The 25,287-nt window shown below is 60.2% G+C and overlaps 5 protein-coding genes across 9 annotated transcripts; 2 read left to right on the top strand and 3 right to left on the bottom strand.

Annotated features, from left to right (window-relative positions):
• Positions 1-4,054: 4,054 nt before the first annotated feature.
• On the bottom strand, positions 4,055-8,072 carry SLC25A28 (solute carrier family 25 member 28). Its single transcript, XM_064431004.1, has 4 exons — positions 7,697-8,072; positions 7,380-7,608; positions 6,553-6,609; positions 4,055-5,161 (listed from the first exon to the last, which is right to left on the bottom strand). Exons 1-4 carry the CDS (start codon positions 8,000-8,002, stop codon positions 4,644-4,646), a joined length of 1,110 nt encoding a protein of 369 aa, XP_064287074.1. The 5' UTR covers positions 8,003-8,072; the 3' UTR covers positions 4,055-4,643.
• Positions 8,073-8,618: 546 nt separating this feature from the next.
• ENTPD7 (ectonucleoside triphosphate diphosphohydrolase 7) lies at positions 8,619-13,661 on the top strand. Of its 3 annotated transcripts, none has more exons than XM_064430992.1 (12): positions 8,619-8,756; positions 8,827-8,994; positions 9,103-9,308; positions 9,382-9,532; positions 9,894-9,997; positions 10,071-10,127; positions 10,411-10,559; positions 10,635-10,801; positions 11,562-11,886; positions 11,970-12,055; positions 12,170-12,331; positions 12,473-13,661. In XM_064430992.1, the coding sequence occupies exons 1-12, from the start codon at positions 8,749-8,751 to the stop codon at positions 12,699-12,701; spliced, it is 1,812 nt and encodes a 603-aa protein (XP_064287062.1). In that variant the 5' UTR covers positions 8,619-8,748; the 3' UTR covers positions 12,702-13,661. The 3 variants fall into 3 exon arrangements, with proteins under 3 accessions (XP_064287062.1, XP_064287061.1, XP_064287063.1); XM_064430991.1 differs by having other exon boundaries at positions 10,632-10,801; XM_064430993.1 differs by lacking the exon at positions 11,970-12,055 and having other exon boundaries at positions 10,632-10,801.
• A 648-nt stretch (positions 13,662-14,309) lies between these two features.
• On the bottom strand, positions 14,310-15,944 carry ATP6V0E2 (ATPase H+ transporting V0 subunit e2). 2 transcript variants are annotated; one of them, XM_064431003.1, is made up of 4 exons: positions 15,786-15,944; positions 15,659-15,706; positions 15,332-15,485; positions 14,310-15,097 (listed from the first exon to the last, which is right to left on the bottom strand). In XM_064431003.1, exons 1-3 carry the CDS (start codon positions 15,887-15,889, stop codon positions 15,392-15,394), a joined length of 246 nt encoding a protein of 81 aa, XP_064287073.1. In that variant the 5' UTR covers positions 15,890-15,944; the 3' UTR covers positions 14,310-15,097; positions 15,332-15,391. The 2 variants fall into 2 exon arrangements, with proteins under 2 accessions (XP_064287073.1, XP_064287071.1); XM_064431001.1 differs by having other exon boundaries at positions 15,340-15,485; positions 15,786-15,943.
• A 252-nt stretch (positions 15,945-16,196) lies between these two features.
• LOC135306666 (heme A synthase COX15) lies at positions 16,197-20,448 on the bottom strand. 2 transcript variants are annotated; one of them, XM_064430998.1, is made up of 8 exons: positions 20,216-20,448; positions 19,702-19,824; positions 19,326-19,512; positions 18,759-18,926; positions 18,188-18,269; positions 17,738-17,892; positions 16,723-16,836; positions 16,197-16,463 (listed from the first exon to the last, which is right to left on the bottom strand). In XM_064430998.1, the coding sequence occupies exons 1-8, from the start codon at positions 20,446-20,448 to the stop codon at positions 16,332-16,334; spliced, it is 1,194 nt and encodes a 397-aa protein (XP_064287068.1). In that variant the 3' UTR covers positions 16,197-16,331. The 2 variants fall into 2 exon arrangements, with proteins under 2 accessions (XP_064287068.1, XP_064287069.1); XM_064430999.1 differs by having other exon boundaries at positions 19,702-20,047; positions 20,216-20,319.
• A 50-nt stretch (positions 20,449-20,498) lies between these two features.
• CUTC (cutC copper transporter) lies at positions 20,499-25,174 on the top strand. Its single transcript, XM_064431000.1, has 9 exons — positions 20,499-20,583; positions 20,884-20,955; positions 21,025-21,084; positions 21,195-21,404; positions 22,529-22,564; positions 22,931-23,064; positions 23,643-23,670; positions 24,080-24,185; positions 24,744-25,174. The coding sequence occupies exons 1-9, from the start codon at positions 20,520-20,522 to the stop codon at positions 24,853-24,855; spliced, it is 822 nt and encodes a 273-aa protein (XP_064287070.1). The 5' UTR covers positions 20,499-20,519; the 3' UTR covers positions 24,856-25,174.
• Positions 25,175-25,287: the final 113 nt, after the last annotated feature.

The raw sequence follows: 25,287 nt of genomic DNA, 5'->3' as shown, positions 1-25,287 counted from the left end.
AGTTCCTCGCCTTTTTTATAGCCCTTGGCAATGTTCCAGGTGACATACTGCTCAGGTCTAACGCGCAGCCAAAGGTGCTTGGATTTCCCTTTCTGCTGGCACCCACCAGGCCGTGCCAGGCACGCTCAGTGCCTGCCAGGAGTCTCCTGCGTCAGTCCAAAGCTGTACTGCCCTGGGGGGCATTGCAGCCTTTCTCTGGGGCTGACATGTTGGGCTGGGGGGATTAGGGCTGAAGCCTGCACCAATCCCCTGGAACAGCCATTGCTTCGGCTGCTTTTGAGGATGAGCCCAGACCAAGCTCTAGTGTCACAGCGTGGCTGAGCTCACCTCACCCATGTGAGCATGCTTGCAGGAATGACTCCTGCTGCCACCCCTGTGCCACTCCCATCCGGCCCAGGAGCAGCTCCTTCCCCGCTTCTGTCACCTCCCCAGGGCAGCAGGCCATCTGCCCCAGCTCCAGCCAGGATGCCACTTTGCTGTCCCTTCTTGGGGGAATTTGACACAGCAGCCTGCACTAAGTGTGGGTGTTCACCCAGTGTCTCCCCATCAGAGCAAACATGCCCAGAGCTGTCCCAGCCCAGCCTAGGGGATTGCTTCTTCTAGTGGTTCTCTACTGACACGAAAGAAGGTTTTCAGCCTCAGTTTTACCTTTCAGGGTATATTCCCTGCCTAGAAAGGGAAATAGCCGTTCAGGCCATTCCCTGCACTGCCATGCTTGGACAGAGCAGCAGGCTGGGCTCAGCCCAGCCCGGAGATGCCTCTGCCAGGCAGCGACGTGGGTCAGGAGGGCTTTCCCAGGCCCACCAGAGGCAATGTCTGCTCTGTGTCCAGGAGCCCCAGCGCTTGTGTTTAGCACTGCTGGAAGGCCAGGAGGTCATGAGAACTTGTACAACTTTATTGGGGTCTGACAGAGCCCTGAGGAATCCCAGAGCCAGGGTGGGTTGGGCTGGAGGGAGGCTGGGAGCCCATCTCTGTGCTCCCCATGGGCTCCAGCCACCTCCTCCCACCCAGCAGGGCTGCCAGGCACCCACTGCAGAGGGGCTGTGGGGCAGGAAACCTCAGGGCAGCCCCGGCTGCTGGCAGAGCACAGGGATGTGGTTTCCAGGGCAGTACTCTTGCCCCCTGCCTGCCCCCAAGCTGGGCTGACAAACTCTCTGAGCACTGGACCCCAGTGCCCTGTGTGGGGTCATGAAGGCAGGAGCAGCTCAGGAGCCCACGGGCCCCAGCTGAAGGTACAGCACAGACATGGGAGAGATCTTCCCCCCTTCCTTCTGAGTAAGATGAACCCTCAGCCCCCAGCTTCCCTCACTGCAGCTCTGCCCTTAACCTGCAGGAGTGCAGCCATCTCCAGTTACCCCAGGAAGGCAGCTGGGGGCTCCTGAGCTGCTCCTGGCACAGCAAGCTCAGGCTGCCTGAAATAGTTTGGGCTTGTGGCACAGCACAGCAGTGCAGCCCCGGACCTGTCACCTGGAGCGGGGCCAGGCCAGTGGTGCTCCCCAGATCTGCCTGGTCAGACCCCTCTCCCGACCCAGAACACACCAGGACAGGGCTCGATGGGAGCTGGACACAGGAAGGCAAGGCAGCAAATCCCTGCCTGCGCTGGATGTGGCTGGGGATCCTGCAGGGAGGTGAAACGAGAAGGGATTGTCTCCAAAACTCTGCTGGGCTCAGCATTGCTTCCTTGCTGGAAAGCCAAAAATAGTCTCTTTACTCAGAAGAGACTGTAGGAGGAGAGATCTCACTCGAGGCACAGCCAAATACCTAGGAGGCCATGGGACAGACCCAGAGCAGCGTGGCTGCACTGAGAGGCACTATCAGACCCTGGAAAGGCAGCGGCCAGAGCTGAACCAGCCAATAACTCCATTGCCTCCAGGCACCTCGTCATGCCAAAGGTGCCAGAGGAACCAGTCTGTCTGGCAAGGGAACACCCCCACCCTGGCAGAGCTGGGAGCAGCAGCAAGCTGCCACGGCCAGCCCTCAGCTTGTGTCAGGCATTCAGCTCAGAGATGCAGCAGGAGGACTTTTTCCTGTCCATTGTAGCCTGGCCCGAGGGATATCTGGGAATCCCCACGGCAGCTCTGCTGTCCCTGCAGTGCCAAACGCAGAAGAGGCAGTGCCATTCCCTGCAGGGCTGCTGCTGCCTGCACTGTGGAACACCCAGCTGCTGCTGGGTAGGCTGGCACAGCGCCGGGAGAGCAGCAGGGCTGTGCCCTTGCCAGGGAGGGCTTTAGGCCAACTGCTCACACAGCAGCATTTCTGGGCTGGGCTGACTTACCATCTCCCTGTTCCTGGGGGTCTCACTCCCACCCCAGCACTTCTGTGGGTTGTTATTCCTGGAAAACATCCTAGAGACGCTTTCAATCATACCTTCACCCACTGACATTTATAGAGCTTCTCCCAGCAGCTGATGGACCTAATAGTGTGAATCTTCCCCCAGCCCCAGTCTGTTTTTGCCTTTCCCCCCATGGGGTTTGTCATTGCCCCAGTGCGTGGTGAGGGCTGAAGGCAAAGCTGCAGCTCTGCTGCCAACAGCTTTGAGCTCCTGGGCAGAGACCCATCCTGGCAAAGCTCAGTTGTACCCAGCTTCTGCAAACTCCTGTCTAATGCCCTGCCCTCCAACCCAATCCTCCTCTGGTCTCTCCCAGCCATCTCTCCTTCTCCCTTTGGGTGGAGGAGCTGCAGGCTGCCAAATCTTGCAATATTCAGACTATTTCTTAAAGTCCCAGCTCCTGAAATAGTGGGAAAACTTCAATTACCTGACCTCCTGCAGCTTTTGTGTCTTTAAGGAGTTTCTCATCCTTCTGCCTGCACAGAAAAAGCAGGGCCCAGGAGCTCGCAGCCCATGCCAGGGAGCAGAGGATGGGCACAGCACACAACCAGGAGGACCCAGGCTGCAGAGCAGTGGCTGTGGCTGCTCTGTGCCAGGGACACCCAGACCTGCCAGGCAGCCATCAAAAATCCCATAGGCGCTCATTCAGCTTCCCTCACCACCTTGAGAAGCCAGGGCAAGAGAAATGTGTAAGGGAGAGGGGCATGCAGGGCTGGGCTGGGGCTTGGGCAAGGTGTCAAGCACCCAGCCATGCTGGGGCCCAAAGCCACTGAGGGCAGCACATCCTCCTTGCTGACCCAGCAGCTTTTCCAGCCACAGGAAAACCCCTCAGTCCTCACCACAGCCCACTCCAGCAGTCTTCTGGGCAGGTCAGGCCAGCAGATCCTCTGGAGCAGCTCTGATCCAACCCAGATACCCACGGGCAGCACATACCACAGCTGTGAATGCATCTCCTCCAGGGAATTATTTTGGGCATGCCTCCGTGGGACACATGCCACACCTGAAAGCACTGTGAGAGTTCAGGCATCACCCATGAGCAATTTGTTCAAGACACCCAGAGATCTGCTCTGGGCAGGTCAGCACAATGAGGCAACACTTTAGTGCTCAGCTCACTGCTCCATAGTTGGGTGGGACTCTAAAATGAACTGGTATCGAGACAACTGACAACAAGTTAAAAAAAGTTATTCTACTAATTACCACTAGATTGGAAAAGATTAGCACTCTGAGCAACTTTGAGATGCTCATCAAGCATCAAACTAGTCTAATTACTCAAACTTATGGGGCAAAAGCTCTGTCGAGGCCCAAATCTCCTATATGAGGTGCACAAAAACCTACCAGCCTCACTCAGCACCAAATTCCTGTGCTGTTCCTGGCACACAACCCCTCCTGCCAACATTTCCATTTGGAGCAATTTGGAAGCATCCCGAGGACCCCCAGTCAGACTGAGGGTGTGGGACTACTTTGCCAAGGAACACAAACTTCAGCTTCTCCTCCAGGGTCACCAGCAGCAGGTGATGGACCATGAGCCAGAGGGGATGGGGGCTCTCTCATCCCTGCATGCTGCCAGGGTGACTGGGCCAGACAGGCCCCCTTCTCCCACCACCACCCCCAGACTGCTCGCCCCTCCCCTGCTCTGGCATCCTTCAAGAGCTCAGCACCAGGCACAGTGAGAAAGGCACAGTGCTGGCAGCTGGGCCACGCTGGAGTAAGAATGGGACATGAGGATAGAGCAGAACTGGTTTTATTGGAGGTGTCAAGAGCAGGAACAAGAACAAACCTACAGGCTCCCTCCTCAAGTGCCATCCTCCCCTCACCCACCACCACCACCACCACCACCACCGGGGCAGTCAGCATCACGTGTGCGTGCTACGAGACAACGGCCAAGACTTACACTTTGCTTCAGCCAAAAGCCAGACAAAGCCCCCAGCATCCCACTGTCACCCCCTCCTTGGTGACTGCGAGCTCAGCTTGGCCCTGCCGGGGCAGGGCAGGACATTCACCTTCCCCTCTGAGCAGGGATGAGTTTGCGTGAGATGTTGTGGTTAAGGGAAGTAGGGAGCACAGCTCCACCAGAGTGCCAGGGCATGTGACCTGGGCTGCAGCTCCCAGGGGACATCTCGGAGGAGCCCAGCAGAGAGCAGGCTGTGCAGCCTGAGCAGAGCTGCAACAGCCACAGGCAAAAAACGGCATCGCTGAACCCCAAAGGGCTGCGCTGCCCCCTCTCTTCAACACAAACCAAACCAAATGGGAGAGGGGTCAGAAGACACACCAGGAGGGGATGTGAGACAGGTCTGGAATGGCGTTTGGCTCTGCATCACTTGCCAGCCCGACGCTCCTCCTGGCGCTTGGTAAGGATGTATTTGAAGAACTCGTACACGGACCAGGCAATCGCCGTCGAGGGCATCTGAAAGATGACTCTGGCCTGGACCCCTCTGAAGTAGGCGGTCACCCCGCCCACCTGGTACACCGTCCTGAAGGCATTAGCCATGCCTGTGATGTGTCCGCTGATGTTGGAGCTCAAGGCCAGCGACTCCTGGGTGTTGAGCAGCGTTTTGCAAACGTCCAAAGGCGTAGTGGCGGCAGCAGCGACAGCCCCCGCGCAGGCTCCGGAGACCACGTGGGAGCCCGGGTTGTACTGTCTGTGGGGGTTGAGCTGCTCTTGCAAGAACTCGTAGGTCATGAAGTGAATGGCTTGGAAGGGGATGTTCATGGTGAGCTGGGTGGTGTAGCTGCGGTAGAAAGCTCCGGCCCCTTCGTTGCGCCACACAGCCCGCACACAGTCCATCACGTGCTGGTAAGGCGAGTTGTACATCTGCATCCTCTGCTTCACCACTTGGGACAGGCAGCAGCAGCAGCCAGGACCCAGGCACGGAGGGGAAGAGGAGAGAGAAGAGTAAACACAAGGCCAGGCTTGCTCCAACTGCTTGGAGTTGGTGACACTGGCCTAAGAGCTGAAGAGGGACAACTCGAACCACCGGTGCCCACGTGTCTCCAGAGAGGACTCCAGCCACTTCAATCTGCTGAGGCATCACTGCCACACACACACCACCACTATGAAGCCACTCACATGCCACAGCCCCAGGGAATATCCTGATACCCACTGCTTACAGTCCAGATCCACCCTTGCTCCCAAGCAACCGATGTTTCCCCATCCACTGCTGCAGGGCTATCACTGAGTGAGGAGAAACCCCTGGCATTTGGTCTCTTATTTCCCAGGCAGCTCTCGATCTGGATAAGACTGTCCCTCTCCTGCCACCCCCACTGCAGCCCAGAATAACCACAGCTCATTGCAGAGCCCACTAGCCAGGAACTGTGAGCAGCCACTGCCAAAATGCAGCCACTCTGGGCAAGGTTCAGAGGCCAAACCCCCCTAACAGATCCAAGATTGGGACAGGGGAGTCCAGAGCACAGCCTGCCGCTGTTCTACCTCCCCCTATCTCAATGTGACCATAAGGAGCTAAAAACGATGCGATGCTGAACTGCTACAGCCATGACAAGAGAAGCTCCATGACAGTGGTCTGGCAGCTGCCTGCTCCTTGGGGTCCCTGTCATGCAGTGGGCAGCCAGGACCTGTGCCCAGATCAGCTGGAGCCTGCACCATCACAAACCCTGCAGTTTTTAAGAGGGAAAAATACCTTCACGATCGGCCTTTCCTCACTGCTTCTCCTTCTCTCACCACTTCTATGGACTTAGGAAAATTACTAACTCCCAATGCTTTTTCCATATACTTCAGGGTCATCAAAATCAGCACCTTCCAGACATTTCACAAGATCTCCCTTCTCCCAACTTCTTTAGCATGTTTTTATACCCCACTCTTTTAATTCTCCTCTTGAACACAGGCCCACAACTGTACCACCTCTTCCCTAGACCTCAATACAGCAGTGCCCAGCTTCCAGACACTCAGAATGACTTTGGCACTGCCAGTCACATCTCTCTTGCCTTCTCTCCTGCTCCAGGTAACAGTCCCCAGCCAAACTCCTGGATGAAAGCCCATGCCCTCCCAGCTCCTCCTAAACTGTGGTTTGCTGTGCTCCCGAGTTAATCTCTTCTACCCACCCTGTCCATAACAGGCTGCCACCAGGGTCCCTAACTGGAGCCATGGGTCCCCAAAGAACCCCTGCAGTCAGGCAAGAACAAGAGCCCTCTCTGTGCCACAGAGGGGACCCAAGAGGCTGGGGCAGACCCTGATTCTCCCCTCCCCGGCAGGCCAGGACCACCATTACCTTCAGCAGGGTTCATGGCTGCATCGTGGAGCAGCGTTGCTACACACCCGGCTGCACCTGCAAAACAAGAACTGCCACATGTGAGGGGGGGAAAGGTGAGGGACCCTGGGACTCCAGCACAGCCCCAAGTCCCTGGCCCAGGCACAGGAGGAAGCCCCTGGAAAAGGTGAGATCTGAAGGCAGCCTCCATCTCCCTTCCAAAAGGCAGGCTGGTCCTCGGGCTTCCCACCCAGAGCGAGATACAGGAGGAGAGGGAGAAGATTGTGACAGGCTGCCATGTCCCATGGGGTGACCGGGACTCATCTGTGCCCACTCTGTGGGGGACAGGCCAATGCCACCAGCTGGCAGGGAGCCCTTAGGATGGTGAGCATCCCCACATCGCACGGAGAAGCCGCTGGCACTCCGCTGCATGCCTGCCAAGGGCGGAACGTGCCCTGCTCTCCCCTCAGCCCCATGCTCCCCCTACTGTGGCGAGTCCTTGAGGCGAGTAATGGGCACCATGGCGAGACAGGCTCCGAAAGCACGTGGCACTGCTGGGGCGAGCTCGGGCACTGCCAGCCCCCGGGGCCACGGCCAGTCCCAGCTTGTCTGCAGGCAGCTCCGCTCCACGGGCATCCTTCCGAGCCAGGGCCACTAACCTGCTTCAGCCAGTACCTGGCAGCGGCTCTGGCGGGCGCTCCCGGTGCCCGGCACCGTGCGGCTGGCTCACGGCTGCAGAGAGCACAGGGCTTTAGGACACCCGCGGCACCGCGACCCCGCGGCGGGACCTCCCCACCGCCAGCCCGCCGCTCCCGCCCCGCTCCCCCCGGCCGTGCCGGGGCCGGTACCGTTGGCCACATGGCTATTGCCCCCCGCGTGGATAACGTCGCTCAGCGTCTTTTTTAACTTTTCGTAGCAGGCGAAGTAGAGGGCGTGCGCCGGGCCGGCGCCGGTGGCCGTGATGTTGAGGCCGCGCATGGGCCGCCAGACGCCCTCGGTGCGGGCGATGCGCCACAGGGCCTCCAGCACGTTCCGGTAGCGAGCGGCGGGCTCCGGCTGCAGGCTCTGCATCCGCGTCTGCAAAACAGGGCGCGCCGGGCCGCGCGGCTCGTCAGACCGTGCCCGGGGCTCCCGGCGCGCCGCCCCCGCCCCGCGCCCCCGGCACCTTGACGCAGTCGATGGGGTACATCACGCAGTGCTCCATCACGCCGGCCACGGCGCCCGCCAGCATGTGCGTGGACACGGCGGCGCCCTGGGGCAGCGCCTCGTAGTCGGGGGCGGGCGGGGAGCGCGGCTCGGGGCCGCCCGGGCCGGGACCGGGACCCGGCGCCACCTCCGTCTCCGCGCCGCCCCGCCGCGCCCGGCCCGCGCCGCCGCCGCCGCCCATCAGCAGCAGCAGGACGCGGCCCGACTCCGCGCCGCCCCGCGCGCCGGGGCCCGCGCCCGCCCCCGCTCCCGCCCCCAGCTCCATCGCGCCGCCGCCGCCGCCGCCGCCGCCGCCGCCCCGGCCCGCGCCCGCCGCGCCCCGCGCCGCCCCGCCCCTCCCCGGCGCCCATTGGCCACCGCCGTCCGGCGCCCGCCCCTGAGCGGCGCCCATTGGCTCGGCGGGCCGCGCGCCGCCCACGCACGGCGCGCTCATTGGCCGCCGGCGCCGCGGCTCGGGCGCCGCCACTGGCCGGCCGCTTCCTCCGGCGCGTTCGGGCGCGCTGCCCGTTGGCCGCCGGGACTGCCCGCCCTGCCGGCCCTCGCAGCCCATTGGCTGTCTCAACTTCGCGCCCCGCCCTACCGCGCAGCGCATTGGCCGGCGCTCCCGCGACCTTTGGCCCGCTCGTCCCGCCTCTCCGGGGACCGAAGAGCCGCCATTGGACGGCGAGCCCGCCACTCCGGACGTCGGCGCGTGCTGTGTATTTGGGCGCCCGCGATTGGCTGGAAGCCTGCGCGTGCCGCCTCCCGGCGAAGGTCGGACGCGGGAGCAAGGGCGAAGCCGGGCACCGCCCCCGGCCGCGCGAGGCGGGGCGCGTCCCGCCCAGTGCGATTGGTCGTCGGGCAGCATGGGCGTGGCTCCAGCTGGGCGGGCGGAGCCGATTGGCCGGCGCGGCGCGGGGGGCGGGGCTCCGCGCTGCGGGGCGCGGCGGCGGCGGCGGGCGGTGACGTGTCCGCCGGTGCCGGCGGCCGTGCCCGCGGCGGCGATGCGCGGGCGGGCGGCGGCGGGCGCACATGGCCAGGTGAGCGGGGCAGCGCCGGGGGGTCGGGGCCGGCGCGGTGCCGGTGCTCAGCGGTGGTCTCTTCCCTCAGGGTCGGCGTTTTCTGCCTGTCGTGGCGCTCGGTGGGACCGTGCCCGGGGCCGCGGCAGCGCCCGGCTGCGCTGGGGCTCGCTCTCCTCTTGGGGCTGCTGCTGCTGCTGGCGGCCGTCGTGCCCCGCCGCTGGGCCGCGCCGCCCCGCGCCTCCCGGCGGGACGAGAGGTGAGCGGGGACGGGGCTCCGGGGAGCGGGGTCACGGCCGGCCGCCGGTGCCGAGCCCCGGTGCCGAGCCCCGGTGCCGAGCCCCGGAGCTGAGCCGCCGTGCCGCAGGTACCTGGCGCGGGCGGAGGAGCTGACGGCCACGGACACCGAGGACTCGTCCCTTAATTACGGCGTGGTGGTGGACTGCGGGAGCAGCGGGTCCCGCGTTTTCGTCTACTTCTGGCCCCCGCACAACGGGAACCCGCACGACCTGCTGGACATCAAGCAGATGAGGGACCGGAGCAGCCGCCCGGTCGTGAAGAAGATCAAACCCGGTGCGTGCAGCCCCTCTCCGGGCCGAGCCCCCGCTCGGACGGGGCGGGCTGGCTCACGGCGCCTTCCTCGCAGGCATCTCGGTGACCGCGGCAGCCCCCGAGCAGGCCACCCCGTACCTGCGGCCGCTGCTCCGCTTCGCGGCCGCGCACGTCCCGCCGCGGAAGCACCGGGAGACGCCGCTGTACATCCTGTGCACGGCGGGCATGCGGCTGCTGCCCGAGCGGTGAGTGCCCGCCCGTGTCAGGCGGGCCGGGATGCGCTGGCACCGCTCAGCCCCCGGGAGGAGCGGGACAGCTGCCCGCTCCTGCACCGTGCGGGAGAATCGGGAGTCCCGGGGGGAACTGAAAAGGAAACGGCGCGTTGTAGGGGCGAGTGGGAGGGGATGCGGAAGGAGGGTTTGAGCCTGCTGGGAGGGAGCTGAGAAAAGATGCTTTTGACTGAAGATCTCAAACAAAGAGATCTATTTTTCATCTCCAAAACATGCTGGCTGCAGCAGCAGAACTTGTGGGGTTGTACAGGGGCTGTAGTGTGGTGTGATTCCTGGTGTCTCCACCAGCATCAGTCCCTCTCCTGCACCCTTGCAGGCAGCAAGCTGCAATCCTGGAAGACTTGGTGACAAATGTGCCCCTGGAGTTTGATTTCCTCTTCTCCAAATCACATGCAGAAGTGATCTCAGGGAAGCAGGAAGGTAGGAGCTGCCACAAAGCACTGCTTGTTCCTCTTTAGTGTGTTGTTGTAATGACCTTTTCTGTCTTGTGCAGGTGTCTATTCGTGGATTGGCATCAACTTTGTCCTGGGGCGGTTTGATCATGAGGATGGTGAGTCTGGCTGCTGGTAGAACTGCTGGGAGGGTCTAGGCAGGGCATGCTGGACTTTGTACCAGTGCTGTAGCTAAGATCAACCTCTGGAGTAGGCAGCAATGCCTGACTCCTCTCAGAAGTGTGAAACTTTCCTGGACCTGGGAGGTGATCCTTGCAGGTGGCCCTGGGGGTCTGCCTGCAGTGGGGGAGGAGCACATGAGGCAGCTGTGGGGTGATGGTGGAAAGGAGAAGATGCTGCCCCAGGTCCTGCCTCTTGCTGACATGCTGCTGTGGGTTGCAGAGGAGGATGCAATGGTCACCGTAGCACTCGGGGACCAGGGGAAGTCCCTGGTTCGGAAACGAACAGTTGGGATCCTTGACATGGGAGGGGCCTCCCTGCAGATTGCCTACGAAGTGCCCGACTCCGGAGCCATCTCCTCCCCACAGCAGGTGCGTGTCTGGTCCCCCAGAGCAGCTCCTGCCTTCCCTGGATCGCTGCTGATCGTGACCTATCTGTGTCAGCAGGACGAGGCTGCTAAGAGCTTGCTGGCAGAATTCAACCTGGGCTGTGACGTGCAGCACGCTGGCCACATGTACCGTGTCTACGTCAACACTTTCCTGGGCTTCGGGGGCAATTTTGCCCGGCAGCGCTATGAGGAACTTGTGCTGAACCAAACCTATGCTCACAACCGGTATTGCTGCCTCACCTGGTGCTGCCCCCAACAGAGCATTGTGAAATGGGGTGCTGGTTCCTTCATGCTGTGCTCTCCCCCCTGGATTTGCCTCACGAGCTGCCTGTGGTGATAAGAGCTCCCACAGCCACGCTGGCAGCAGCTGGTGCCTGGGCTGGCACAGAGTGCTTGGCTGCTGCTGTTCTCCAAGCCTGGCAGGCGTTATCAGTGCCACAGCTCCCTGCCTTCCTCCTTCTCTCCTTGTGACAGGCTACAGGGAGGCCCCTCCTAGTGGCTTTTGGCTTTTCCTGCTCTGACTTCCCCATCTCCAGCACCGATTCACTCAGCACATCTTTCCATTGCATCCCCACCTCGAGCTCTCCTGTCTCCTGTCTCTCCTTTCCTTCCAAGAGCACTACACGAAGCTGTCGCCAGAGTTGGAGGCTTGGTGCCCAGGTAGTCCTGTGCCGGGAGCAGCCCCTGCCTCCAGATCCCCCGGGGCTGTGCAGAGGCGCAGATCCCCATGAGCTGGGGGGTGGGCTGTGCCTTGTTGCACCTTACAGGTGCTCAGAGCATGTAGCTGCAGGCCAGAGTGACAGATGTGGTGAGTTCACCCTTAGCAGGAGGTGGCAGGGCAGGCACCAGCTCTGCACGGTACAAGAGGACACAGCCTGGTCTGGTGCAGAGGGTATCTGGATGTGGGACAGGGCTAGATTAGGCTTTTGGGAGGTGGTATAGGACCCCCTGTGCAATTGCCATTTTTCCCTGGACTGTTTTCCAGCCTGCACAACCAGCAGACAGGGCTGACCCCCACGATGCCCTTCTTGGACCCCTGCCTGCCTGTGGGGCTGGAGGACACGGTGGTGAGGAGTGGCCAAACCCTGTACATCAGGGGACGAGGGGACTGGCAGGCCTGTGCCAAGCTGCTGCAGCCCCTCCTGGCAGGGTCCAATGGCAGCCACGCCTCCCTGGTGGAGACCTACAAAGCACCCATCGACTTCAGCAACAGCGAGTTTTACGGCTTCTCGGAGTTTTTCTACTGCACCGAGGACGTGCTGCGCCTGGGGGGCCAATACAGCGCTCCCACCTTCACCTCTGCTGCCCAGGTGGGTGCTGCCTCAGCCCAGGGGAGCTGGCCTGGCAGTGAGGGCGGTTCTCTGCTCTGAAGCCCAACTTCTCCTTCCCCCAGGAGTACTGCAGCCAGCGCTGGGAGGTGCTGACGCAGCGTTTCCGCGGCGGCCTCTACTCGGCGCACGCTGACCAGCACCGGCTGAAGTAACTGCACCTGCTGGGAGCTGCCACGGCTGCACCCCCTGGGGCCCTGGCTGGGGTGAGGGACCGGTGCAGTTGTTGGTGTCCGGCTGATGCTCCTGTGTGCTGCCTCTGCAGGTATCAGTGCTTCAAATCAGCCTGGATGTACCAAGTCCTTCACGAGGGCTTCCAGTTCCCGCTGGACTACCCCAGCCTGCGCACAGCCCAGCTGGTGTACGACCGCGAGGTGCAGTGGACCCTGGGAGCCATCCTCTACAAGACGCGATTTCTGCCACTCAGGTACCAGCGGCTGCCGGCTGGTGTCACACAGGGAAGGGTGGCTGGGGCAGAGCAGGAGTAACTGCGCTGGGTGAGGGCTCTGCACGGACCCTGGCGGTACCTGGCGCATCTCGTGGCCAGTCCTGACGTTCCTCTCCACAGGGATCTCCGGCAGGAGAGCATCCGGCAAGCACACGCCTCCTGGCTGCGCCTCTCCTTCGTCTACAACCACTATCTGTTCTTTGCCTGCATCCTGGTCGTGGCGCTGGCCATCGTCCTCTACCTCCTGCGGCTGCGCCGCATCCACCGCCGGCAGCTGCGCTCGGCCCAGCACACCCTGCTCTGGCTGGACAAGGTGGTGGTGCCGCTGGGCCAGGGAAGCGTGCCGTGATGCCAGAGGTACCCAGCATCCAGTTGCACCAGCAGAACTAGGACTGGCTGACAGCCTGGGCTCTGAGAGCTTGGACTCCTTCTCAAAGACCATCTCAAAGTCTGCACTCCATCGCCGCTGCAGCAGAACCGGAGTCTGTGGGCTGAGGCAGCTACAGACATGAGAGCTTTCCTCTCCACCTTGCCCCAGTCCTAATCTTTGCATTCCTTGGCCTCTGGCCTTTGCCTCACAACATGGTGTAGAGCAAAGTCCTCTGCCACCAGCAGGCTCAAGGCTGCAGCCCTGGCAGATCCCTCAGATAACAGGACACTACTGCTGAGGCAGCCAACCCAGGGCTCTGGCCTGAAGTACTGAGTCACCCCATGACTCAGCCACCAGTTTGCTGAGCAGCCTGGTGAGATGCTGTGGTTCATCACCTGGGGTGGCCTTCTGCAGGCCCTGGCAAGCCTGGGGCTGGGAGAATGGCAGGCACCAGCTAAGTTACTGCAGGAACAAGGTAAACCGTGGGTTCCACCAGGCTGCTCTGCCCAACCTGGCCCCTCTTGGAGTATTCCTGAAGGGGTGTCCTGCTCTTTGCTATGTCTTCCCTCTGAGGACAATCCTAGTCCTACCCAACATCCCAGACTGAGCCCTGAGGGCTCACTGATTGATTTTTGAGGCACCACCAGAGTGGGCTGCCTTTCCTTTCACACATGCATTCCCTCCTGGGCACAGCTGCCCTGTGCTGTGCCGGGCACTGGTGTCAGGACCTGTGGTTCTTTACCCTGTGAGGGTGGGCTGGGCCTGCCCCTGGGAGAGTCCAGCCCAGCTCACGGCCCCAGGACAGGCCAGGGCTGAGCTGTGCACACAGGCACAAACATTCCCCGGGGCTGGAGCCCCACTGATGGTCCAATGAAGTTTGTCACTGTTCTGAACTCTGTTCCATTCCTGTAGCAATAAACAAACCCCTTGAGCCATCCAGCACTGTCTCAGTTCCTAGTGAGCAGCTCCCAGCAGCGATGGCCCCTGGCTGGTGGCATGGCTGGGTGGCTGCACAGCTCTGCTGCTGCTCCCTGCTGCCACAGTGGGCTGATGGAGCCCCTTTCCTGCCTGTATTCTCTGATTCCAGCAGGACTGAGCTTAACTGAGCTGGTAGCAGCAAGGGGAGCTCTGATCCAAACCAAACTGTTGGGATCCTTGGAAACAGCATCCTTTGCTGCCCTCAGTTTCCTAAGAGGAAAAGCCTGTCATCTCAGAGCTCTCCCAAGATGTTGGTCTCTGCTTTTTACCTTATTCCCCACCTGAGTCTTGGCTGCCTGGCAAAGAGCTGAGCTGCTCCAGAACCATGGAAATGGCCCCAGCAGAGCTGCAAGAGGCTGGGCAAGCACCCAGTTCTCTCTAGCACACACAGTTCCCTCCCTGTGACCCTGGTCCCACAGCTTGAGCACACAGGTGGCATCAAGGATAAAACTTTCCATGCATCAGTGTGCTGCCGACCTCCTGCCCAACAGCTGAGGATCCCAGCCTTGTTCCCATGGTGCAGGAACAGGGCTGGGGAAAGGAAAGGTGGCTGAATAAGGCCAAGACTCTTGTTCAGCCTCAAAGCAGCAAGTGACTCAGACCCCAGCATGACTTAATAGAAAAAGGATTTATTTCCACAACACAAGTTAAACGACACAAATAAATAAATACAGATAAATTATCTGATAAATAAGGGGAAACCTGAAACACAATGCCCTGCTTGGCTCTTCTCAGAACCTGGACCCATCTTGTGGTGGAGATACCCAAACACTGCTGCAGCTGCCTCACTGCTCAGGTGGGAGACTGCCCTCTTTTCATCCTGCCAGCAGACCCCAACACCTCCCTTACCACACCCAGGGGGGTCTGCATGCTCCTCCAGGGTTAACCCTTTGTTCTTCCACCCACAGCCAGAATCTGCCTTAGCAGGGACCACCCCCAGCACAGGGGACTGATCACGGGGGATGCAATGGCTCCTGTGTTCTCATGCAGACGGGCAGCCAGTGGATGTAATGACCAGGGACAGGGCAACTAGTTGGGCAGCTTGGGCTACGAGCAGGGGTTTCACGTGGGGGCTAGGGCTGAACACAGCAGGAGGGCAGGACAAGCACTGCTGGGACAGGATCTGCTGGCACCACACAAAGGTCCCTCACAGGATGGTGCTCAGTCACTGCAGCACTGGGCCAGCTGAAGGGATCTCTCCCTGGCAGCGTGGCTGCTCCTAGGGCTGGATTAGTAGGCCCTCATCCAGGGATGCTGCCTGCCGTGCTTGGGGCCCAGCCATCCATTGGTCCAGGCTGCAGTGCTCCAGGTGTGCTTGGGCAGCCGGTCCAGCCTCTGTCCAGCACCTCTGGGGGCTGCTTGGTACAGGAGGGTAGAGGCTGGAACAGCTACAAGAGCTGGGAGAGAGAGGAAGGAAGAGAAGTTAGCAGCAAACCTCATTCATGAGGGAGCTCCCACAAATTTGAGAACTACAGTGCTGGATTTGCTCAGGCCCAGCGCACAGCCAGCAGCCCCACACTGGGACCAGCTCACCACAGCCACAAGGCACAGAAACTAAACATTTCCCCCAGCCCAGCAAGGGCTGAGCTGCAGCTCCCTCCCCAGCACATACAGGCTGCAGGGACACGTGCCCACTCACGGTGATGGATTTGATGGGGGTCTCTGCTGAGGCGCCAGCTCCCAGGCACTGCTCACTCCCAGAGGAAGCGCACGTACCAGATGGTCTCGTTCTTCAGCTGCGGCCCGAACAGGGGGTTGGCCTGGGCCAGGATGGCGATGAGCCAGCTGCACAGGGACAAAACCCCGTCAGACCAGGCACCGGGAGCGGCTGCCGCCCCGGCAGTGACGGGCCCGGAGGGAGGCGGGCCGGGCACCAGCCTCCACCCAGGGAGGAAGCCGGGCAGCAGCCCCCGGTGTCGGTGGAGGCAGCGGGGTGGGGGAAGGCCCGCGGTACTCACAAGAGGTAACAGCACACGGCGGTGGTCACCAGCATCGTGATGATCACCCTGCGGAGACACCGCCGTTAGCAGGGCAAGGCCCAGCTCCAGAAGGCCCGACCGCGGCACCCCCCGAGCCCCCACTCACCCGCGGTTCGGGCCCTTGGGCACGAACCAGGGGGCGGCGATGCCCACGAGGCCCCAGAAGGCGGAGAAGAGGACGAGCGGCAGCGCGAAGCTGTGCGCCGTCATGGCGGCTCCGCTCCGGACTGCGCCCCGCCCACTGCCGCGCCGCGCCGCCAATCCGCGCCCGCAGCGCGCCGCGCCGGCGGCACCGCCCGCTCCCATTGGCGGATCCGCTCGGCTCGGCCCGGCTCGGCCCGGATCCGCTCGGCTGGGCCCGGATCCGCTCGGCTCGGCCCGGATCCGCTCGGCTCGGCCCGGCTCGGCCCGGATCCGCTCGGCACGGCTCGGCTGGGCCCGGATCCGCTGGGCTCGGCCCGGCCCGGCCCGGCCCCCGCAGCCCTCGCTCCGCCAAGGAGCACCCAGCAGACACAGCCGCGTTACAAAGCTCCTTTATGTTACACAGCTCGCACTCACACCCGCCGCCGCCTCCCGCGCCAGCCCGGCTGCGGGCACATTGCCCGGGGCCCGGCCGGCCCGGGGCTCCCCGAAGGGCCGTCCCGCCGGTGCGCTACTTGGGAACTCTCCGGAGCTCGCTCATGAGCCACAGCGCCACGCTGAGCAGCGCCAGCGAGCCCGACTGGTGCGTGGCAGCCACAGGCGTAGGGACGTAAAGCAGCAGGGTGCTGATGCCCAGGCCCACCTGCCGAGAAGGGAGAAGAGGTAAGAGCAGGTGTGGATGCACCACGGACACCATTCCCAGCACAAAGGGTGGTGTTAGAAAGGCTCACGGCCACACGTGAGCCACCCCAAATTCAGTGTGCATGCAGTATGGTGAGGTGTGGGGTCTAGGCAGCTCCACCTGTCAGCTCCCGACTCTTGGAGCCAGCACAGATCCAAGTGGGGTCAGGTCTGCCCTGTGAATGTGCTGCAAAGGAGTAGGAAAAAAACAAGGGCAGTACCTGCATGTAAGCTACGGCCAGTAAGGAAGTCACAGCCATCCTGGTCCTTCGAGGGAGTGGGATTCTCCTCGAGAAGAGGTACAGTGCTGTGACAGCTGTGACAGAGGCAATTCCCTGCAGAAGGGAAGGGAAACAACCACCCTTCAATGAAAACTCAAGGGAAATGGGAGCAGTGGCCTTTGGCTGTGCCTTCCATGCAGTAAAAGAAATTGTGTGAGAAGTATTTAACTAAAGAAATGTATTAATGGCCATGACCAAATCCTAGAGCTCCCACACCATCAGGTTAACAACCCCGAAATTTAAGTGAAGTTACAGAGACTTTTAATTTCCTCCAAATGAATGCTTTACTTTTCAACAGCTTCTCCTCCTTAATTCAAGTCATTAGAGATTGTGTCTGCCCTCTCCCCAGCTGCCACCTTGACAACTGAAGGTGGAAGCTGTCATCTGGAAAACTGATCTCATTTCCACCACTCAGCTGTAGCTCACCAGCTTAATCTTGCTTGCAGGTCACCCAAGGTGATCCAGCTTAATCTTTCTTTTTTTAGTCTTAGCCACAGCTTAGTTCACAGCAGTGCAGCCAGTGGTATTTAATATCCGGATTGCTGTAACTGGCTGGGATACATTCACGGGGCACTACTGTGCAAAACAAGTTCAGAAATGCTGCAGGAAGCATTCAATATCAGGATTTCCAAGTTTTATTTCACACAGCTTTCCCAGACATTTCAATAGCAAGGCTACCCCACACTGTAGCTCGTGTTATGGAAAAGGAGAATCAGAGAAACAAAGTGTGTTACTTGCGCAGGAGGAAGACCTCCTTAAGGAAGAAGGCCACACTGAAAATAAGAAACAATGCTAAACTTCCTCTTCCTGCAGAAGCAAACTGGTAAGACGCTCTCAGGCCCTTTGGACACCCTAGAAATCACTCAAGCTGACAGAACCACAGCCCAAAGAAGACAGCTTGGCTGCAGGAGGCAACCAAGAAGCAGCCCAGACATATCAGGAAGACAGCACTTACCAAGATCCTGTGATCAAACTGTACAGTTGTGGGATTCTCAAAGATATTTCTCAGCACGGGGGAGAAGGCAAGGAGATCGTCTGGGATCCAGCGCTCCCCCATTTTGGGGAAGGAGTTGTACACAAGGCCAGCATCCAGCCCTGCCACAAAGGCACCTGCAGTTCCAGAGCAGAAAATGACAGTAGGCAAAGGTGTCACTCCAGGATGCACAGCTCTCATCCAAGAGCTCAGCTTGATCCTGAATTTCTTTCAGCAACATGTACAGAGATCACGCAGCACAGGAAGGCTGGAAGGTGCCTCCCCTCCTGCCCAGGAAAGACCAGTGAGGAGGTTCTTGACTGTAACATCCCTGACAGCAGCAGTTTTCCCACAGAACAGAAGGAAAAAAAAAAACAAAACAAACCAGCAGAGAGGAATGAGTCACAAACTGGACAGCAGAAAGAGCTTTACCTGAAATGGCAGTAAGAAAAATGAGAGCTGTAGTGCCATGAGCATATTGTCTCAAGCGAAGGAGCTGCTTGGTTTCTGGCAACTGTAAAATAAAATAAATAAAAGAAAAAAAGAAAAAGAAATAATCAAAGCATTTCCAGTGCTGTTGGCAGCAGCTGAGAAAAGCCTTCACCACATACACAGGCCAAGGGGTTGGCCTATGTTTTAGAGGGGGATTTTACAGACCACCACACAGCAGCCATGCTCCAGTGGTCTCTCAAAACCACAGCTAATCAAGTCCAGCTCTGTGCAGAAACTGAAGTGGCCCTTGGACAGTTACTGGCACAAATAATTTACCCAGCCAGGCACACCCCTGGCTGAGCTTCCACAATTTCTGAGACTCATCACTTTTGACCCAAACAGCAGGAGCCAAAGCAAGTGTTCCATAGCCAAGAAGTTTACAGGATGGGTATTTGTAACACTGTAAGTATTGGATCAGAGTGAGGAACAGAGACCACAAGAGAAGCACCATCAGCCTTCACATCACAGCCCAGCCCCGTGAACTGACACTGCCCTGACACACAGTGCCTACCTTGTGCTGTGGGAGCAGCACAGACAGCCCTGTCCACAGGCTGGCGCAGTAGAGGAGCAGGGCAGAGCCCAGGTGTGCTGCCAGACGGTACTGACTGACCCGAGGGATGTCGTACGAGTCTGGCTTCTCTTCCAGCCCACTCTTCACCATGTACCATCCCAGCAGCCCCTGACAAAACACGAGAGGGCTCAGAGCCACACAGCACAGCAGCGACTGCTAAAATGGGATAAATATTAGGGGCAAAGCAACTTGTTTCCTCTACTTTCAACTAGGTGCCAGCACTGACACACTGCCATGGCACCACTGATACCACTGTCTTAGCTATGCTGAATCAGAAGGTATCAAACTGACAGAAGGCAGGTTTAGATCCGATATTGGGGAAAAAATCTGTGCTGTGAGTGTGGTGGGCACTGGAACAGTTTCCTAGAGAAGCTGTGGATGCCCCATCCCCGGCCAGGCTGGATGGAGCTCTGAGCAGACAGGACCAGTGGAAGGCATCGGGGGTTAGAAGCGGACAGGACGGCGTTTCGGGCGGTGCAGTGGCACGCAGAGGGGGCGGGCTCTCACCTGGAAGCAGACGAGCCCGCAGAGGGCGAGCACGCGGCCCTGCAGGGCCCGGCTGAGGCAGCCCCGGCGCCAGAAGTAGGCGGCAGGCAGCAGGTAGGCCAGCCCCACGGCCCGGCCCCACATGCGGTGCGAGTACTCCATGTACCAGATGAACTTGAACTCCGGCAGCGTCATGTCGTGGTTCAGGCTGTCGAAGGACAGTAAAGCCCCTGTCTCACAGCCCCCGCTGAGCTCTGCACGAGCCACCCCCAGGCAGGCTCTGTGTGCCGTCCCAGGGACCTCAGAGAACATTTCCCTTCTTACAGCAGGTCTGTGGGTGGCTCAGTGCCAGGAGGGCTGCTCTCAGCCCACCCTCCTTCCACTTTGGCACACTCACATTTTAAACTCTGGGAACTGCTGGTACTTCTGGAACTCGGCCTCCCACTCCTGCTGCGTTCGGGGGGGCTTCATCTCCTTCACCAGGTGCCAGTCGACCATGGACAGGCCTGACTCTGTCAGCCTGGGAGCAGAGACACGAGCAGGCAGTCAGCACATCTGCTGAACTGAAGCGAGGGCTGTGGGCTGCACAGCAGCCCGGGAGCTGGGACTCTGATGGTCCTTGTGGACCCTTCCAAGCCAGGACATGCTGTGGGGTTCTAGGATATGTCTCAAACTCCCTGTTCAGACAACCCTTCAGCTCAGAGCTAGGAGCAGGACGGAGCTCAGTGTGTGAATGAGCACACCTGAAATGGCGACAAACGCGTGAGAGCTGCCCCGCAGTGGCATGCCCAGAGCAGAGCAGCCTGTGCCCGGCAGCCCAGCGGGGCAGCACGGCAGCAGCTCTGCGGGCTCGCTGCCTGCGGGCACAGCCGCGCGGGGTCACACGGACGGACCGGGGGTGCGGCGCTCACCTGGTGACGCCGCCCAGCACCACGGCACCGGCCACGGCGCCGCTGCAGGCCAGCAGCCATCGCCCCACGGCGGGCGGCGGCGCGGCGGGCTGGGGCGCCTGTTGCAGCAGGCGGCGCGGGAGGCGGAGCGGTGCCGGGAGCGGTGCGGGTGCCGGTGCCGTTCCCGGAGCCGCTCCCGGTGCCGCTCCCGCCCGCAGCAGCCGCCGGGCCCCGCCGCGCGCCGCCCGCAGCATCCCGAGCCACGCCGGAAGTGTCGCCGCCGGAAGCGCGGGACGAGCGCTTCCGGCCCCGCCCGGGCGTCGCCATGACGATCGCGCGGCGCGTGACCGGCAGCGCGGAGCAGCGACCCCCGCGCGCCGCCAGCGCAGGTGCTGAGGGCGCGTGCGGGACGGGGGCGGGGCCCGCGCGGCGGCGGGGGCGGGGCCGGGGCGCCCGAGGGGCGGGGCCCGCGCGCGCCGCGCGCCGGCGTGGGCGCGCCCGGCTCGCGGCCCGCGCCTCCGCCCGCCCGCGCGCCCGCCCGCCCTCGCGCCGGCGGGGGGCGCGGGCCCGGGCCGCGAGGGGGCGGGCCCGGAAGCGCGAGCGGGGGGCGGGGCCCGGGGCGGAAGCGCGGCCGGGCGGGCGGGCGCCATGGCGCGGCCCGCGGTGACCGCGGCGCTGCCGCCCGGCAGGCATGGACGATGGGTTCCTCATGGAGGTGTGCGTGGACTCGGTGGAGTCCGCCGTCAACGCGGAGCGCGGAGGTAAGGCCCGGGGGCCCGGCGGGGGGCGGCGCGGGCGCGGGCGGGCCGTTCTGACGCGGCTCTCGGCAGGTGCCGGGCGGATCGAGCTGTGCGCCGGCCTCGTGGAAGGAGGGACCACGCCGAGCATGGGTGAGCCCTAAGCCTAACCCTAACCCTAAGCCTAACCCTAACCCTAACCCTAACCCTTGCCTCGGCGCCCCGGGGCGCGCGGCCGCGCTGAGCCGCCCGTCCCGCCGCAGGGCTGCTGCAGGTGGTGAAGCAGTGCGTGCGGGTGCCCGTGTTCGTCATGATCCGGCCCCGCGGCGGCGATTTCCTCTACTCGGACCGCGAGGTGGAGGTGATGAAAGCCGACATCCGGCTGGCCAAGCTGCACGGCGCCGACGGGCTGGTGTTCGGGGCGCTCACCGAGGACGGGCGCATCGACACCGAGCTCTGCACGGCGCTGCTGGGTGAGGCTGCGCCGGGCCCTGCCGGGGCCGCAGCGCTGCTGCCGGGCTTCGGCCTGAGCGTCCTGTCTGCGGCCTTGCCGCCTCTTTCCTCCGTTTTCCGTTCCGTTTCCTGCCGTACCTGTGAGACATTCAGTACTTTAGGAGCTTTGCAGGCCGAGGGCCACAGCCCCAAGCCACTCACACACAGTTTGAGGACACCGGGGTCATAATGGCAAAGTGTAGGAGGGCTTAGGTGAGCTGCTTTGACCTGTTGAACTCTCTCTCTTGTTTTCTTTGTCCTTTGTTCTCCTCCTTATGTCGTTGCTACAGGTGTCTAGGATGTGTCTTCCTGGACTTTGGCCTTGCACGGCAGTTTGTCTTCATTTTTCTCTCTTAACACACCCAGGGAGAAAAGATTACAAGAGAGAGGTGTGAACACAGGAAAAGCTGCTGAAGCTGCAGTGGGAGGCTGTTAGCCCAGACCACAAACATGCAGAAGGAAATTCTTTCTTGCTGCATGTTTTTTGGGAGCTGCAGCCAAAGCTAAAGAGGGCTGGGCCACACCACCCTGGTGGTGTGGTGTTGAGGTTCTCATACAAAGGTGAATGTTCTGTAAGGGGTGCAGCAAAGGAAAAGGGTCTTGCCAGGACTTAGCAGGGAGCATGTGGATATCTTTATGTAGAAATAAATAAGCTTTGCTCAGTAAGTAGAGGACCTCTGGTGAAGTTTGCTGTGGTCTGAGAGCAGAAATTGTAGGTAGTGAGAGAAGTCACAAAAATCAGCTCCCCTGCTTCCAAAGAGCAATGGCCCTGGCCTTTCCCCAGGTAGATGACACAAATTCCCTGCTTCCTTCCTGCTGAGAAAGTCATCTGTGGTGGGAATGAGGGTTCTGCCTGTGCCAGGTAGGATGGGGGATTTTGGGGTTACCCATAGAACCAAAGGTGTGCTGCTTTCTCAGAGGGCAGAAGAACAATTCCCCGCGAAACATCCTGGGTAAAGAGCATTGTTCCCAGCAAGCACGGGGACTCTCTGCGCTCCCCAGGAATGGCTTGAGAAGCCTTTGCCCTCTTCCATGCCAGGTATGTCCCTGGTTCTAGCACAAGGGACTGTACCAGCCTGACTGACCACATGTCCTCCTCTTGCAGCCGTGTGCCGGCCCCTGCCCGTCACGTTTCACCGCGGTGAGTTCCCCGGGCAGGGTCCAGCCTGTGTCCCACTGCCGGGGAAGGCGGGGCTGCCAGGGGGCTCAGCTTCATCTGCTTTGGTTGTTTTTGGAGAGGGAAAGCTCTGCAGGCTGTGCTGTTCCCCACAACAGGGGGGTGCAGGGGGCTCAGGTTTGGGAGCTGGCTCATTGCCCTGGGACAGAGGAGGTGTCTGAGGAGCCCAGTGTGGTGTCCCTGGCACTGCTGCAAGGGGAGTGTTACACTGAGGGGCTGTGAATGCAGGGTGTGAGCAGCACCCTTCCTGTCACTGCCTTTGGGGGAGCTGGCTGAGGGACAGGGCTTGAGCACAATGAACGGTTTCTGAGCTGTTGTTCTGTCCCTCAGCCTTTGACATGGTGCATGACCCTCTGGTGGCACTGGAGACCCTGATTTCCCTGGGCTTTGAGCGCGTGCTGACGAGTGGCTGTGACAGCTCAGCACTGGAAGGATTGTCCTTGATTAAGAGGCTTGCAGAACAGGTGAGTGCTTGCTGTGCTGGGTTACTGGCTGCTCCCTGGCACTGCCTGCAGGCTTTATGGTATCCCTCCTTTCTGGGAGGGACTTCTGTCGAGGAGTGCTTGCCTTCCCTCTCTTGCTTGGCTTTAATCTGTTTCCCCAAGTCCGTGTGGGCTGGGCCCCAAAGTCTCCCACAGCAACAACTGGTTGGGTTCTTGCTTGCAGATTCGGGGAGGGTGGTGGGAGTTGGTTTAAACAGCTGGCATGATGAGCCCACACAAACAGCAGAGTGAGGTCCCTGCTGAGTGTCTCACAGTTGCTTTTAGGAAAGTGCAACAGGTGAGGTAGCAAGGTGGGATGGAGAGGTAGGAGGGAATGGTGACAGGTTGTCTTAGCTGTAACTGCAAGTTCTTTTCCACTTTTCATTTTAAAATGTGAATAGTACAAAAAAGATGGATGAGAGCACACAAACTGTTAACTGTGGTGACATCCATGAGCTTATGGAAAGTGCTGCATGTGAGGTTTCTTTGCTGCCTCACAAATGCACATGTGCATGTGGTCCTCAATAATGTCACTGACATGTACGTTACTCTTCTTTCAGGCAAAGGGCAGAATTGTGGTGGTGCCAGGTAATGTTTGTCATCTGTACCAGGTCCTGCAACCCTTAGCCTTTCCTTGCTAGCCTCCTTGCCCTGGATTCCTTGCCCTGGAATCCACTTTCTGATCTGGCTTTCTGAGCCAGCTGTCAAGGAGGAGCAGCTCCTGTCCTGGTGTGAGTAAAGGCCATGCAGCCTGCTGGGGAGGGCAGAGCCCTGCAGCTCCTTGCAGGATTTGGGGACAGCTCTAGATCTGTGGGAGAGCATGAGCCAGGGCTTCTCCAGTCCCTTTCCACATGTCCTTGTCCCTGTTGTCCCAGGGGCTGTTTTTTCCCCATCAGTGTATATGGCTCCTGTCCCTTAGTGGTGAGGTCCCGGGGTGGTGTCAGGTCTGGAACAGTGTCACCTGCTCGGTGTGTGACATCGGGCTGGTTCCCACCAGGAGGTGGCATCACGGAGCGCAACCTGCAGAGGATTCTGGAAGGCTCCACTGCTTCTGAGTTTCACTGCTCTGCTCGCTCAGCTCGGGACTCAGGCATGAAGTTCAGGTAACTGATGGCTTACGTTTATTTTTTAGCAGAACTCTATGAGGGAAAGGCTAATGAATGTGAGCATGCATTTGTAGAACTGGCATAAATTTCAAACAGCTTCCTGAGTGCTAGTTGTGCTTTTATGTTTGGGGTCATGGTGCCTGATACTGTGTTCTGCAGTGTATGAATCCAGCAGTGCTCCTCACGTGGACATGAATTCCATGCAGAACCAGATCCTTGGGACATTTCTCTTGCTACTGCCCCCCCTAGGAGTTTTGAGGGCACTTGGGAAGGCAGGTTGTGGTACAGTTGCTTTAGACTTTTAACATAAGCATGTAGGATTTGGCAAGCCAGTGGGATGTGCTTCTGAAAATTGAGTGAGGAATGGGTTATATTTGTCCATAGGTCTGCACTTCTTTGGATTATTGTTCTTTTTATTACTGTCTCAGCTTTGGTTTGGGTGGCACCAACTTTGGCCAATGCTGAAGCTAGGGGAAATATGGGGGTGTCTTTCTTGGTGGATCTTACTGGTGTGTATCCCCAGCAGGTCACACTAATCACTGGTTTTCCTGACAGAAATCCCAACGTTGCCATGGGAGCGTCCTTCTCTGCCCCCGAGTACTCCATCAAGGTGGCAGACGTGGCCAAAGTGAGGACCCTGAACGCCATTGCCAAGAACATTCTGTAGTGGAGGGCACCGTGCTGGGCAAGAGCACAGACTCCAGGGTGTGCCCTGGCACACGGGCTGATGGGCACTGCTTCATCCTCAGGCTGCAGAGGATGTGCACTGGGTGATGGAGCCTCACACCTCTTCCCTTGGCTTCCCCTGAAGTCCCTGGCCTGGAAACTTATGTTGGCCATTTTAAATAAAAGGACTCATTTCCAGATGTTGCAGCAGCAGCTGTTGGGCAGCATTTGGGAGGAAGGGAGGTGAGCAAGCAGGGGGACTGAATTGTATAGCACTGCATGTGATTGTCAAATAAACACTGCAGCTGCCCCCCCTCTCACTGTGCTTTTCTGGAGTTTATTTATGTTTTCAGGTAAGACCATGACCCATGTTGCATGGTCTGAATTAGGACCCTGCTGTGCCAGAGAATGCAATCACATCCAGAATGCCAGG

The sequence above is a fragment of the Passer domesticus genome, chromosome 8, assembly GCF_036417665.1.
Source record: "Passer domesticus isolate bPasDom1 chromosome 8, bPasDom1.hap1, whole genome shotgun sequence".
In the NCBI taxonomy this organism is placed as follows: Eukaryota; Metazoa; Chordata; class Aves; order Passeriformes; family Passeridae; genus Passer; species Passer domesticus.
Note: the sequence above shows the minus strand (reverse complement) of the source record. Positions and strands in the feature narration are given on the sequence as shown.